At 55.0% G+C, this 15,430-nt stretch overlaps 1 protein-coding gene across 2 annotated transcripts in view; it reads left to right on the top strand.

The window, feature by feature from the left end:
- The window catches only part of RASGEF1C (RasGEF domain family member 1C), a 116,332-nt gene that overhangs the window by 76,662 nt on the left and 24,240 nt on the right, over positions 1-15,430 (top strand). For both annotated transcript variants that reach the window (XM_033180257.1, XM_033180258.1), the window contains exons 5-6: positions 9,469-9,669; positions 10,376-10,450. In XM_033180257.1, the coding sequence (XP_033036148.1) occupies positions 9,469-9,669; positions 10,376-10,450 (276 nt within the window). The remainder of the gene's footprint in view (positions 1-9,468; positions 9,670-10,375; positions 10,451-15,430) is intronic.

The following is a 15,430-nucleotide window of genomic DNA, read 5'->3' as shown; positions in this document are numbered from 1 at the left end:
ATAGATGGAGGGGAAGGTGGATGGGTGGGTGGGTGGGTGGGTGGATAGATGGAAGGGAAGGTAGATGGGTGGGTGGGTGGGTGGGTGAATAGATGGAGGGGAAGGTGATGGGTGGGTGGGTGGATGGGTGAATAGATGGAGGGGAAGGTGGATGGTGGGTGGGTGCATGGGTGAATAGATGGAAGGGAAGGTAGATGGGTGGGTGGGTGGATGTTGAATAGATGGAGGGGAAGTGGATGGGTGGTGGGTGGATGTTTGAATAGATGGAGGGAAGGTGGATGGGTGGGTGATGTTTGAATAGATGGAGGGGAAGGTGGATGGGTGGGTGGGTGGGTGGATGTTTGAATACATGGAGGGGAAGGTAGATGGTGGGTGGGTGGATGGTGAATAGATGGAGGGGAAGGTGGTGGGTGAATAGATGGAGGGGAAGGTAGATGGGTGGGTGGGTGGATGGGTGAATAGATGGAGGGGAAGGTGGGTGGGTGGATGGGTGAATAGATGGAGGGGAAGGTAGATGGGTGGGTGGGTGGATGGGTGAATAGATGGAGGGGAAGGTAGATGGGTGGGTGGGTGGATGGATGAATAGATGGAGGGGAAGGTAGATGGGTGGGTGGGTGGATGGGTGAATAGATGGAGGGGAAGGTGGGTGGGTGGGTGGATGTTTGAATAGATGGAGGGGAAGGTGGATGGGTGGGTGGGTGGATGTTTGAATAGATGGAGGGGAAGGTAGATGGGTGGGTGGATGGGTGAATAGATGGAGGGGAAGGTAGATGGGTGGGTGGATGGGTGAATAGATGGAGGGAAGGTGGATGGGTGGGTGGGTGAATAGATGGAGGGGAAGGTGGGTGGGTGGGTGGGTGGGTGAATAGATGGAGGGGAAGGTGGGTGGGTGGGTGAGTGGGTGAATAGATGGAGGGGAAGGTGGGTGGGTGGGTGAATAGATGGAGGGGAAGGTGGGTAGGTGGGTGGGTGGGTGAATAGATGGAGGGGAAGGTGGGTGGGTGGGTGGACGGGTGAATAGATGGAGGGAAGGTAGATGGGTGGGTGGATGGGTGAATAGATGGAGGGGAAGGTGGGTGGGTGGGTGGACGGGTGAATAGATGGAGGGGAAGGTGGGTGGGTGGTGGACGGGGTGAATAGATGGAGGGGAAGGTGGGGGGTGGGTGGGTGGACGGGTGAATAGATGGAGGGGAAGGTGGTGGGTGGGTGGACGGGGGAATAGATGGAGGGAAGGTGGGTGGAGGGTGGACGGGTGAATAGATGGGGGGAAGGTGGGTGGGGGGGTGGTGGAGATGAATAGATGGAGGGGAAGGGGTGGGGGGTGGGTGGGTGGAAGGGTGAATAGATGGAGGGGAAGGTGGGTGGGTGGGTGGACGGGTGAATAGATGGAGGGGAAGGTGGGTGGGTGGGTGGACGGGTGAATAGATGGAGGGGAAGGTGGGTGGGTGGGTGGACGGGTGAATAGATGGAGGGGAAGGTGGGTGGGTGGGTGGGTGGACGGGTGAATAGATGGAGGGGAAGGTGGGTGGGTGGGTGGGGACGGGTGTGATAGATGGAGGGGAAGGTGGGTGTGGGTGGGTGGACGGGTGAATAGATGGAGGGGAAGGTGGGTGGGTGGGTGGATGGGTGAATAGATGGAGGGGAAGGTGGATGGGTGGGTGGGTGGGTGAATAGATGGAGGGGAAGGTGGGGGGTGGGTGGGTGGATGGGTGAATAGATGGAGGGAAGGTGGGTGGGTGGACGGGTGAATAGATGGAGGGGAAGGTGGTGGGTGAATAGATGGAGGGGAAGGTGGGTGGGTGGGTGGATGGGTGAATAGATGGAGGGGAAGGTGGGGGGTGGGTGGGTGGGTGAATAGATGGAGGGGAAGGTAGATGGGTGGGTGGGGGGTGAATAGATGGAGGGGAAGGTGGGTGGGTGGGTGGATGGGTGAATAGATGGAGGGGAAGGTAGATGGGTGGGTGGGTGGATGGGTGAATAGATGGAGGGGAAGGTGGGTGGGTGGGTGGGGTGAATAGATGGAGGGGAAGGTAGATGGGTGGGTGGGTGGGTGAATAGATGGAGGGGAGGTGGGTGGGTGGGTGGATGGGTGAATAGATGGAGGGAAGGTGGATGGGTGGGTGGGTGGGTGAATAGATGGAGGGGAAGGTTGGTGGGTGGGGGGTGGATGGGTGAATAGATGGAGGGGAAGGTGGGTGGGTGGACGGGTGAATAGATGGAGGGGAAGGTGGGTGGGTGAATAGATGGAGGGGAAGGTGGGTGGGTGGGTGGATGGGTGAATAGATGGAGGGGAAGGTGGGTGGGTGGGGGGTGGGTGAATAGTGGAGGGGAAGGTAGATGGGGGGTGGGGGGGGTGAATAGATGGAGGGGAAGGGGGTGGGTGGGTGGATGGGTGAATAGATGGAGGGGAAGGTAGATGGGTGGGTGGGTGGATGGGTGAATAGATGGAGGGGAAGGTGGTGGGTGGGTGGGGTGAATAGATGGAGGGGAAGGTAGATGGGTGGGTGGGTGGGTGAATAGATGGAGGGGAAGGTGGGTGGGTGGGTGGATGGGTGAATAGATGGAGGGGAAGGTGGATGGGTGGGTGGGTGGGTGAATAGATGGAGGGGAAGGTTGGTGGGTGGGTGGGTGGATGGGTGAATAGATGGAGGGGAAGGTGGGTGGGTGGACGGGTGAATAGATGGAGGGGAAGGTGGGTGGGGGAATAGATGGAGGGGAAGGTGGGTGGGTGGGTGGATGGGTGAATAGATGGAGGGGAAGGTGGGTGGGTGGGTGGGTGGGTGTGAATAGATGGAGGGGAAGGTAGATGGGTGGGTGGGTGGGTGAATAGATGGAGGGGAAGGTGGGTGGGTGGGTGGGGTGAATAGATGGAGGGGAAGGTAGATGGGTGGGTGGGTGGATGGGTGATAGATGGAGGGGAAGGTGGGTGGGTGGGTGGGTGAATAGATGGAGGGGAAGGTAGATGGGTGGGTGGGTGGGTGAATAGATGGAGGGGAAGGTGGGTGGGTGAGTGGGTGAATAGATGGAGGGGAAGGTGGGTGGGTGGGAGGGGGGTGAATAGATGGAGGGGAAGGTGGGTGGGTGGGTGGACGGGTGAATAGATGGAGGGAAGGTAGGGGGTTGAGGGGGTGAATGTTAGAAAGGAGGGAGCAAGGGTAGATGAGTGAATTGATGGTTCTGTTGGGGGGTTGGGGGTCACTATAAAAGAGAGGTGGGGGATAGTAGCTGGGTGAAGAGAAGGGGACAGGTGGATGGGGATGGATGAGTGAAAGTGAATGGTGGATGGATGGGTAGGCGAGTGGATGTGTGAGTGGGCAGTGAATGAGTGAGTGGGCAGATGTTAGAAGGAAGGAAGGGGAGAGGAGTGAATTGATGGATCTGGGGTGGGTCACTGTATAAAAGGAGAGGTCGGTGGTAGCATGTGACTGGAGAAGAGATGAATGTGGGGATGGTGGGTGCTGGGTGGATGATATGCAGGGGGTGAGACCCCAGTCTCCTACTTTGTTCCCTTTGACCCCCAAGTGTCAGCAGTGAGGTCTGTCATATGACCAGGCAGATTTGACCTGCCTGATGTTGGAGCCATGTTTCGGTGGTGGGGCTGGGGGTAAGCCTCAGGAAACGAGTAGCTCCTGTCCACCTGGACAACCCACAGGTCTGTTACCAGGCTGCGTAGCATGGACTGGAATAGGAGTTCCCCAGTCCCAACCTAGGCCCCGGCTAGGGGTGCTTCCCCATGCCTCTGGTGACCTCGAGTTGCCCTTCCACAAAAAAGCATGCACCCCGAAGAGGACCTTCTCTGGGCACTGCCTCTCCTCACTGGGCGCTGCTGTGGACTGTGGGTTGTTCCCTTCCTGGCGCAGAATGGTTTGGGATGGAAGAGCCCTGGACCAGACTGATGAGGCAGGGCCTGGGACCCAGCGTGAGCCCACCCAGATTCAGACTCGGAAACCACAGCTGCGTGACCTCGGGCAAGGAGCTTTCCCTCTCTGAGCCAGTTTCCTTATTGGTAAAACAGGAGAACACCTGTCCCCACCGCACAGCTTTGCAGTGAGGAGTCCCTGAGGTCAGGTGCACGCTTGCTTCAGCACTCAGTAGACGAGGGCTGTGAGGAGAACAGATGGTTCCCAAATCAGGCATAGGAGCATTGTTCTTAAGTTTTTTTTTTTTTTTTTTTTTTTTAGACGGAGTCTGGCTCTGTCTCCAGGCTGGAGTGCAGTGGCCCGATCTCAGCTCACTGCGAGCTCCGCCTCTCGGGTTTACACCATTCTCCTGCCTCAGCCTCCCGAGTAGCTGGGACTACAGGCGCCCAGCTAGTTTTTTGTATTTTTAGTAGAGACGGGGTTTCACCGTGTTAGCCAGGATGGTCTCGATCTCCTGACCTCATGATCCGCCCGTCTGGGCCTCCCAAAGTGCTGGGATTACAGGCTTGAGCCACTGCGCCCGGCGTTTCTTAAGTTTTACAGAACTTTCATTGTGAAACATTTCAAACATACAAAAGTGAAGAACGGTTACCGTGCACTCCTCTGTCCTCATCACCCAACTCCAACAGTAATATTTTGCCGAACTGGTTTGTCCTGTCCCCTCACACATTTTGCTTTCCCACAAGTTAGCTGTAAGCAAACCACAGACATAGGCTTTGCTTCCAGAATATTTCAGCATTATCTTTTTGAAAGATTTCTCACACAAGGGTGGAATAAAATGATAGAAAGTGATGTGCACAAGATAATGAGGTGAGCACAGGTCTTTTCAGAGCTGTGTGTCTTTGGGCAAGTTGCTTAATCTCTCTGGGCCGTAAGTGTCTTTCTGTAAAAGGGAGGGTGATCATTCCTCCCTCACAGGGCTGTGAGAGAACAGCAGAGCTTGGGGCTGCAGAGGAGACAGCAGTGGGCTCCTTCTGGCTTCTCTGCTGCGGCTTCCCCCATCAGAGTGACCGTGAAAGGTGGCAACTTCCTCTTTCCTCCGCCTGCTCCCATGTTGTCACCGTGTTCCACACCGGCTCTCGGCAGCTGGAGCAGCACTGGAGAGGGACTGAGGAGGCCATTCTCCATGACCATGGTTCTGGGGATTCCCGGGAAGCCTTCCCAGCATCGGGCCACCCTGTGCTGGGCAGGGGACCCAGAGGAGTGTCATGGCCAGCCCAGCCTTTGTGGGGCTCCCAGTAGGTTGGATGCAGTAGTTAGAGCTCAGGGAGGCCAGTGCTGAGGCTGAAGGAGGCTCGGGGAGCCAGGGAAGACCCCAGTGCTCTGGCCATACCCATTGGGCCAGCCACAGAGGAGGCCGACTCAACAGGCAGCCCCTCTCCTGGGCTGGTCTTGCTTTTTATTTTATTTTTTTGAGACGGAGTCTCACTCTGTCACCCAGGCTGGAGTGCAGTGGTGTGATTTGGCTCACTGCAAGCTCCACCTCCCGGGTTCAATAGCTTTAGCCTTCTCAGTAGCTGGGATTACAGGCATATACCACCACGCACAGCTAATTTTTGTATTTTTAGTAGAAACGGGGTTTCACTATGTTGGTCAGGCTTGTCTCAAACTCCTGACCTCGTGATCTGCCTGCCTTGACCTCCCAAAGTGCTGGGATGACAGGCGTGAGCCCCCACGCCTGGCCTGTTAGGATTACAGGCAGGAGCCACGGCGCCCGGCCTGGTCTTGCTTTCTAACTCACCCAAACGGACTGTCTGCTGAACTGACCACCGCCCTCTGAGGCTCCCTCTGTGGCAGAGGTGGCAGAAAACTGACACAGAGAACAAACCCACGGAGGGAGCAGACCCCCAGGAGCCTCATGAGCTCCCGCGTCAGCTTTCTGCCACCTCTGCCTGTTATTTAATAGCCAGGAGGACATGGGCCCTAGGCTGGCTCAGGAGGGAGTCTCCAAGAATTTCAGAGAACAGAGGCCAGTGCTCATCTGGTCAGGGACAGGGGTTCCAGCTGTGAAATGCCCAGTCCAAGAGAGCTTGGAGGCACCTGGAGAGCCGTGGCCGCCACCCAGGCCACCCTCGGATGACTCTGCATTCACACCCAGCTGTATGCATGCAGCAGATGGCTTGTGGAAGTAGAAGGAAACGCGGCTGCAGAGCTCCCAGCCTCCCGGCAGGCTTCCAGCTGTGATCAGTGCGGAGAGAGGGCTTCAGCCCGAGGCTGGAGGGGCGAAGTGCTGTTCCACCCCAGCACAGCCTGGTGCTCCATAAACATGGACCCACCGTAGTGACGAGGGAACACCTTGACATGCTCGGTGGTTCAGGTCTCTGGCCCTGCCATGTCTACCGGGGAGATCTCCGAGCCCCGATCCACGAGTGTGTGGAAATCAGAAAATGAGAAGAGGCCAAGGAGGAGGGCAGATAGCATCCCCACATTCCGAGGGGGCGTAGAAGAGTCAGGAAAGAACAAACATAAGCTAGAACCTAACATCACTGGAAAAATTGAAATAAATTAGCAAGCAGGAAGGGATGATTATTTGGAATGAATATTGGTTCATTCAGCAGTAACAAAAATCTGCGTTTTTAAAAAACAAGGCAATCTCGTGGCCCTATCAAGCGGTAGGCACAGACACCCTGCAGCCTTGATTTTGGCACGGGCCTGCAGTCCACCCTGACACCCTGCTGGAGAGAGTGTCTGACAGCAGGTGCAAACACAGTTTATCCACGCATTCAGCAGACGCTCGTGGACACCTCCTGTGAGCCAGCTATGGCCCTTCATGAACACAGAGCAGCCGGCGGTTGGCTGCGTGGAGCCTGTGGTCCAGGGAGAGGAGGTACACGTGAACAGAATCATTTCCCCAACAGCTCTGAAGTGGTGTGGCAGAAGAGTTCATGGCACTGAATGCCAGTGGCCGGTCTGGAGAAGCAGCACTTGAGCTTCGGTCCAGTGGATGAGAACATGCCAGAAGGGAGAAAGCTGTCCAGATCCTGCTGGGGACATGGGGAGGGTGGGAAGGAGTCAAAGGGGTGGAGGAGTGACCTGTGTCCAGAGCACAGAGGGGGAGCAAGGACGCATAGATGCCACCAAGCCTGGCCAGAGCTGGCCTCAGGGCCTCAGAGTCACGCCAGGGCTCCTGTCTTTGCACAAGCCATGGAGGCATTTTCACGGAGAGGGAGGCAGCGATCAGATTTGCATTTTGAACAGACCACTCTGCCTGCAGAGGAGAGAAGCTGGCGTGGATGCACTGGGGGCATTAAGGAGGCCAGGGCAGCCAGAGAGATGGCAGTGACCTGGCCTCCGGAGACAGTGGTGGGATGCACAGAAACGGAAGAAAATGAAATAGAGAAGGGTGGTGACGGCCTAGAGGGGAATGAGGGAGAGGGTGGGGTCGAGGATGGCACCAAGCCTGTGTGGTGGCTGACACGCTGTCCACCAACACCAAGAATACCAGCTTTGGACAAGGAGAGCCGACCTCCATTTGCTGTGCTGGGCAAACAGAGGACCATGGGCCATCTGAGGGACTGCCACCCATATGACTCTGGAGATCAGAGGGAGACTGCGGGTGTGAACCAGAATAGCCAGGAGCTAAATAAGAGAAGAGCGGCCTAGACCGAGCAGGAAGAACCCCAAAGCCCAGCATCTCACGATGGTGAACACAGGCAAGCCTGCAGACAGCCCAAGGCAGGAGCAACCAGGAGGCTGAGGCGGAGGCGGCCAAGGAAGACGCAGTCTGAGAAACGGCCACTGGCTTCGGTGACAGGAGGGCCCAGTGAATTGACTGATGGGAGTGGCCGCCAGGTGAAGTGATCCAGGAGTGAGCGGGAGGTGAGGCAATGAAACAGGTGTAGCCACTTGTGGGACTCCGGCTGTGCCTGGGAGAGGGACAGGAGGTCAGTGGAAGGGCCAGGGCCCACGGGGGACTGGCCGTGCCCCCCAGGACTGGCAGTGGCTGTGCCCCACGCCTCATCTTCCCAGCACTCAGATGAAGCCCTGGGAGGCAGTGTGCTGACCAGTTTTGGACACAGCCTTCCTGAGAAGAGTCATTCCTTCCATGGCCAGCAGATAGAAGAGTCAGACCTCAGCTTCCCCACTCACTGCCCAGCTAACTAGTGGGCGCCGTCTGCACCTGGCCCCTGTGCTCTGAGAGTTAGGCTTAGGGTTAAGCCACCTCCTGTCCCATTCCTCTCATCTGAGGCTCTGCCACAGCGGCCTGTGGCCACTCCACAGAGAAGCACTGCCATAGGAGTGCCAGATGACTACCAACCCTGCCACCAGAGCACAGGGCTCCAGCAGTCCTCAGCAGCAGCACCCCAGCACCCTGTCTGAGGCTCCCCAGAGCATTTGGAGCCCCCAGACCCTCACAGCCAGCATGCAGACACCACACCTGCCCACCGCTCACAGCAGGCTCTGTGTGTCTCAAAATTGCGTGAAGAAACACTCCCTGCAATCTCAGAAGTGACCTGATGATACCGACCGCCCACCCCTCGTTACTGATACCGACCGCCCGCCCCTCGTTATTTCCCGAGGCCTCTGGGAGCACGCAGCCTGTCCAGTCAATGCTCGCCATCGCTGGGGACCAGGCTCCAGCTCCCACCACTGCCTCTGCCAGTGCCCGGGCCAGCTCCTGGCTGCAAGGGAGTTCATCTCACTCTGTGAGTTAGACCAAAACCCGTGAGGACGTGAGGACGTCTCCCTTAACAAACCCAGCCAGTCTGATGGCACTTCCTTGGAAATAGGGGTTTCTGAGGGAAAATGATTTGGTTTTTCTCGATGGTGGCAGAGGAGGTGCCCCTCGAGGGTGGCCATGGCCTTTCATCCCTGTACCCAGCCCATGATGTGGCCCGAAGCGAGAGCCCATGCGTCTGGGCTGGCTGGTGGGGGTGAGCACTACTTTGCACGCACTGTGTGCCCAGAGCAGGGCTGTTCTCTCACATCACAGAGGTGGCAGCACAGACCTTGCAGCCCTGTGGAGCTGTTATTCTAGTGTGGGAGGAAATGAACACAACTGTCTCGACAGTGGTCCTATAAAACAAGTCGCACAGGGTGACCTGGACGAATACTGCTGGGAGCAGAGGCCAGGACAGCACAGCTGGTCAGGGAAGGCCGAGCTGGACCTGGTAGATAACAGAGGCCCCATTAAAGCCAAGCCAAATGCCAGTCGTCTGCCCAGAGCAGGGCCCATGCCACATCTCCCTCCTCTCTCCCTTTCTCTGGCTTCCTGGCTGTGCCCACCCCACTCTGCCCCACTGCCCCAGACAGCTGCCCCCAACCCCCGTCACCCTCCCTGACATGTGCTCCTCTTGGCTCCCACCCACAGATGGGAAGCCCTGCAACCTTCACCCCAGATCCCTTGCCAGGTGGCCCCAACCTGGCCAGGATTGGGTCCTGTTTCAGGGTAGGGGCAGGTCCTGGCCCCTGTGCTGGTACCTGGCCTTTTCTCTAGAGACCCTGAGGGAAAGACCCTCCCTTTGGAGCCCAGGAGGCTGCCTGGCTCCAGTGTTAGAGATGCAGAGATGGGTGTTCAGGCCTGAGCGCCCCTCTTTCCACCCACCAGGCATACCGGAAGAGGATGCATCAGCTCCTACAGGCTCTTCACCAGAAGCTGGCCGCTCTGCGCCAGGGGCCGGAAGGTCTGGTGAGTGCCGACAAGCCCATCTCCTACAGGACCAAGCCGCCAGCCTCCATCCACAGGGAGCTCCTTGGTGTCTGCAGCGACCCCTACACACTGGCCCAGCAGCTGACCCACGTGGAACTGGTGAGCCGGCCCAAGCCACCTTCCTCACCCCAGATTCAGCAGGACCCACACAGATACACTGTGCCCTCCCTGGCTTCCCAGAGCAGCCCCACAAGCTTGTGAAGGAGGGCCCTGGCCTAGCCTCCAGCACGCACTGGGCTCCTTGTGGATGCAGAGGCCAAGGGCCCATCCCAGGGAGAGGGAGGCCGGGGCGGGTTCTTCCCTTTGAGACGGAGGGTTGATGGAGCCCTCCCTGCCCTCCAGGCACTTTTCCAGTGCACGCCCGTGCGCTCGCTCATGTCTCCATCACCTGGCCAGGCAGGCCCTGTACACAGAGGAAACTAAGGCCCAGAAAGGTGAAGCGACTTGCCAACGTCACACAGCAGAAGGAACACAGCCAGGGTTTGATTCTGGCCCAGATGTCAAGCTCCTGACCACCAGCACTCGCCCCCGCCCCGCCCCGCAGAGGAAGTAGGTCTCTTTAGTTACCTAGTGTGGAGTCTAGTTTCCCTGGGCTCACGCCCCATGGCATTGCTCCCTACCCCCAGGAACCGGGAAAGGAGGGGCTGCCTCCTCCAGGGAAGGCGCGGAGCTCTGTGGCAACCTGAAACAGGGTCTCCAAGCCCCAGTGTGGAGGACTAGGGGCTGGGGCACCACGGCAGGGCCCCCAGTCGACACCCCCTCCCCATACCTTCCCTCTTGTACCCACTCTTCCCCTTCCCTGCAGGAGCGGCTGCGGCACATCGGGCCGGAAGAGTTTGTCCAGGCCTTTGTGAACAAGGACCCTCTGGCCAGCACAAAGGTAGGAGGCGCTTACGGGCTGTCCCAAAAGTGACCCGCACCCAGTGACTAGCCGCTCTCAGGGAAGCCCCAGAGCCTTCTCTGGGCGAGTGCTGGAGTGGCCGAGAGAGGGACAGGTGGGTTCGGAGGGGCTTTGCCCGCTCCGCCACGCCCCTCCAGCTCGGGGGCGGACCACGATGGCCGAGTCCCCGGAAAGCCTGGGATCTGAATGTGCAGGACGTGGGGGTCACCCACCCAGCGAGGGCGGAGGAGTGGGCGAGGAACTGGGCCGTGGGCCGCGCCGCTCGGGTGGGCCAGGACCCTGGGCAGGGAGGAGGGTGGAGGGCCCCCTGGCGCGCTCCGGGACCCCGAGCGCCTTCCCGGTGCGTTTCGGTGGGCGCCGGTGCCCTCGAGCGGCCACGCGAGGAAGCGCGGGTTGCTGCGCGCTGCCCGGGCTAGGTAAGGGAACTGCTGGGTCCCGGTGACGCGGCCCACACACCGGGATTTCGATCCCACCCTTCTGGGAGCCCAACCAGCAGAGGGCCGGTGCCTCCAACGGGCTAAATCCAAGCCTGAATTGCAAACATTGTGCCTTCTGCCCTCACACCTAATAAAAGTACAAACTAAATAGGAGATTGCACTTTCACTTCTCTGATAAGCAAAGGTCATCTAGTAGGTTAGACACCTTGTGGAAGGCACACTCCGCATGGCTGCTGGGGTGAAGCTGGCGCAGCCACTTTGGAGGGGAGATTGGCACTAGCGTCAATGCTGTAAACGGACTTTCTTGACCCCAACTTTCCATACCTACGAATTTCTCCCACAGATACACACCCATGTACACAGACATGCGCGGACGAAGATATTTGGGATAGACAATGTGTGTTATGGCCAACACTGGGGGCAGATTGCCTTATCAGCCGTGGGGACTGGATTACAAATTATGAAACAGCTATAACTAGAATGCTGTGCAGCTATGAAGGGGAATAAGGTGGACAGAACAATCTCCAAGACCTATCCCTCCAGGCACTGAGAGAAAAGGGTAGAGGGAAGAACTGGGGCAAGAGTGTGCGACTATTTGGGTAACGAAAAAAGAGGGTAACACAAAACCATGTATGTTGCCTATGTCCGTGAGCACTCTCTAGGAATGCTGACTGCTCTGGAATTCTGAACACTTGTGGTGCTGGGAGGCAGGAATGGAAGGGAGTTTTTTTTTTTTTTTTTTTTTTTTTGAGATGGAGTCTCGCCCTGTCCGCGAGGCTGGAGTGCAGTGGTGTGATCTCGGCTCACTGCAACCTCTGCCTCCCGGATTCACGCCATTCTCCTGCCTCAGCCTCCCCAATAGCTGGGACTACAGGCACCCGCCACCACGCCCAGCTAATTTTTTGTATTTTTAGTAGAGACGGGGTTTCACTGTGTTAGCCAGGATGGTCTCAATCTTCTGACTTCGTGATCTGCCCGCCTCGGCCTCCCAAAGTGCTGGGATTACAGGTGTGAGCCGCTGCGCCTGGCCGAGATTCTTACAAGATTGTTTAGTATGGGGCCATTTCCAAATATTACTATTTTATTGTGAAATACATCAAGATGAAACATGACATTTGTTTATCCCCCCTACTGTAGGTGAACATTTGTGTGTCCAGCTTTTTGCTGTTGTAAATATTCCCACAGGGGACATTCTTATACCCGCGTCCTGGCACACACAAGTGCACACTTTCTCTAGGGTGTCCGTTCTCAAAAGGCTCAGGATCCCTTTATACTCTTAAAAATTGTTGGCCGGGCGCGGTGGCTCAAGCCTGTAATCCCAGCACTTTGGGAGGCCAAGACGGGTGGATCACGAGGTCAGGAGATCGAGACCATCCTGGCTAACACGGTGAAACCCTGTCTCTACTAAAAAATACAAAAAACTAGCCGGGCGAGGTGGCGGGCACCTGTAGTCCCAGCTACTCGGGAGGCTGAGGCAGGAGAATGGCGTGAACCTGGGAGGCGGAGCTTGCAGTGAGCTGAAATCCGACCACTGCACTCCAGCCTGGACGACAGAGCGAGACTCCATCTCAAAAAAAAAAAAAAATTGTTAAGGACCTCAATTAACTTTTGGTTATATAGATTATATTTATCAATATTTATTTTAACAATTAAGATTAACTTTTTTTTTGAGATGGGGTCTCACTCACTCTTGTCACCCAGGCTGGAGTGCGGTGGTGCGATCTCGGCTCACTGCAACCTCCACCTCCCGGGTTCAAGTGATTCTCCTACCTCAGCTCCCTCGAGTAGCTGGGACTACAGGTGTGTGTCACCACACATGGCTAATTTTTGTATTTTTATTAGAGACAGGGTTTCGCCATGTTGACCAGGCTGGTCTCAAACTCCTGACCTCAAGTGACTCACCCACCTGGCTTCCCAAAGTGCTGGGGTTACAGGTGTGAGCCACTGAACCTGGCCCTAAGATTAATTTTTTTTTTTTTTTTTTTTTTTTTTGAGACGGAGTCTCGCTGTCGCCCGGGCTGGAGTGCAGTGGCCGGATCTCAGCTCACTGCAAGCTCCGCCTCCCGGGTTTACGCCATTCTCCTGCCTCAGCCTCCCCAGTAGCTGGGACTACAGGCGCCAGCCACCTCGCCCGGCTAGCTTTTTGTATTTTTTAGTAGATACGGGGTTTCACCATGTTAGCCAGGATGGTCTCGAACTCCTGACCTCGTGATCCGCCCGTCTCGGCCTCCCAAAGTGCTGGGATTACAGGCTTGAGCCACCGCGCCCGGCCTAATTTTTTTAAATATCTATTCAAAATTAACAATAATTGCCAGGTGCAGTGGCTCACACCTGTAATTCCAGCACTTTGGGAGGCCGAGGTGGGCAGATTACGAGGTCAGGAGATCGAGACCGTCTTGGCTAAAACGGTGAAACCTCGTCTCTACTAAAAAAATACAAAAAAATTAGCCTGGCGTGGTGGCGGGTGCCTGTAGTCCCAGCTACTTGGGAGGCTGAGGCAGGAGAATGGCGTCAACCCAGGAGGCAGAGCTTACAGTGAGCCGAGATCGCGCCACTGCACTCCAGCCTAGGCAACAGAGCGAGACTCCATCTCAAAAATAAATAAATAAATAAATAAATAAATAAATAAAATAACAATAATAGCCAAATAGTGGCCCATGCCTGTAGTCCCAGCTACTCAGGAGGCCCAGATAGGAGGATTGCTTGAGCCCAAGAGTTCAAGTCCAGCCTGGGCAACATAGATAGCAGGAACCCATCTCTCTAAAAACAAAACAATAAAAACCCATTACATGGCAACATAAATAACATATTTCATGAAAAATAATTCTTTTTCCACAATAGGAAATTACCGAGAAGAGTGGCATTGTTTTATAGTATTTTTTACAAATCTCTTTACTGTCTGACTTAATAGAAGACAGCTGGATTCTTTTCTCTGCTTCTGCATTCTGTCTCTTGACATAGTTTTTTTGGTTGAAGAAAATCCAACCTCACACCAATAGGTAGCTGGAAAAGGGAGGAGTATTTTACCACCTTTTCAGATAATTGTGAATATGCTTCTCTGATACCACACTAAAACTCAGCAAGTAATAGTTTTTGAAGATTAACTACAATGTGAAATCTGAAAAGATATCAGTGAACTTCCTGTACTCTGACGTTGAAAGCCATTGGTCTGTCTTGAATCTTGATGCACAATTTTGCAACATCATACATTGGTCATGCGGGAAAATACAGGTTCACTGTGTTAGGCAGATCTTCCAAATGCTGGCACATTTCATTGTACAACATTTTAGAAATCACATAATTATCACTCTTGGCCTCATTTTTCAGTCTGTAAGTATTGGGAAGCTGCCAGGCTCACAGAGGCAGATACGTGTCTTACAAGTTCCCGGTTTTCTCTTGAAAGCCTTAATTTTATCATTGGCAACAAATATTGTCAATTGTTCTCCTCTCTTTTAAAGACTAAGCCAAGAACTTCCAATTTTTATTTTATTTATTTATTTATTTTTTGAGACGGAGTCTCGCTCTGTCCCCCAGGCTGGAGTGCAGTGGCCGGATCTCAGCTCACTGCAAGCTCCGCCTCCCGGGTTCACGCCATTCTCCTGCCTCAGCCTCTCGAGTAGCTGGGACTACAGGCGATGCCACCTCGCCCGGCTGATTTTTTGTATTTTTTAGTAGAGACGGGGTTTCACCGTGTTTGCCAGGATGGTCTCGATCTCCTGACCTCGTGATCCGCCCGTCTCGGCCTCCCAAAGTGCTGGGATTACAGGCTTGAGCCACCGCGCCCTGCCATTTTTTATTTTTTAAACATCGTTTAACAAAGAAAAACATACAACCAAATTAAAAAGAATTAGGTTGGATTAATTTGCAATAAAATAATCAACTTAAAATAGCCCAGCCGGGCGCAGTGGCTCATGCCTGTAATCCCAGCACTTTGGGAGGCTGAGGTGGGCGGATCATGAGGTCAGGAGATCGAGACCATCCTGGCTAACATGGTGAAACCCCATCTCTACTAAAAAATACAAAATAAAATTAGCTGGGCCTGATGGCAGGTGCCTGTAGTCCCAGCTACTCGGGAGGCTGAGGCAGGAGAATGATGTGAACCCAGGAGGCGGAGCTTACAGTGAGCTGAGTTCACACCACTGCACTCCAGCCTGGGCGACAGAGCGAGACTCCATCTCAAAAAAAAAAAAAAAAAAAACAACTATCAGCCCTTCTATTTAGATCCGAGGAGGCCGATAGTTCCTGTTTAAACAGCAGAATTGTCCAATTATTTTTACCTATATCTGATGGCACAAAAAAATAAGTCTTAAAACTTCCGCTGACATCCTTCCCACCCTCCAGAGTAGATAGAGTCCATACAATTGCATCTTAGGTCAATCCTCAGGCTTTTAAAAATCATCTTACATTTTAAAATATAATATAACTACTCTGGTAACAAGAATATTTACAAATACCTTAGATAATTGCATGATACATGAGCCTGCTCAAGGAAACAGCAAAGATGAAAAATAATGTACAAGAA

Source organism: Trachypithecus francoisi, unplaced genomic scaffold (genome assembly GCF_009764315.1).
Source record: "Trachypithecus francoisi isolate TF-2019V2 unplaced genomic scaffold, Tfra_2.0 Lachesis_group2, whole genome shotgun sequence".
Classification (NCBI taxonomy): domain Eukaryota; kingdom Metazoa; phylum Chordata; class Mammalia; order Primates; family Cercopithecidae; genus Trachypithecus; species Trachypithecus francoisi.
This window is presented reverse-complemented; position numbering and strand designations above follow the sequence as displayed.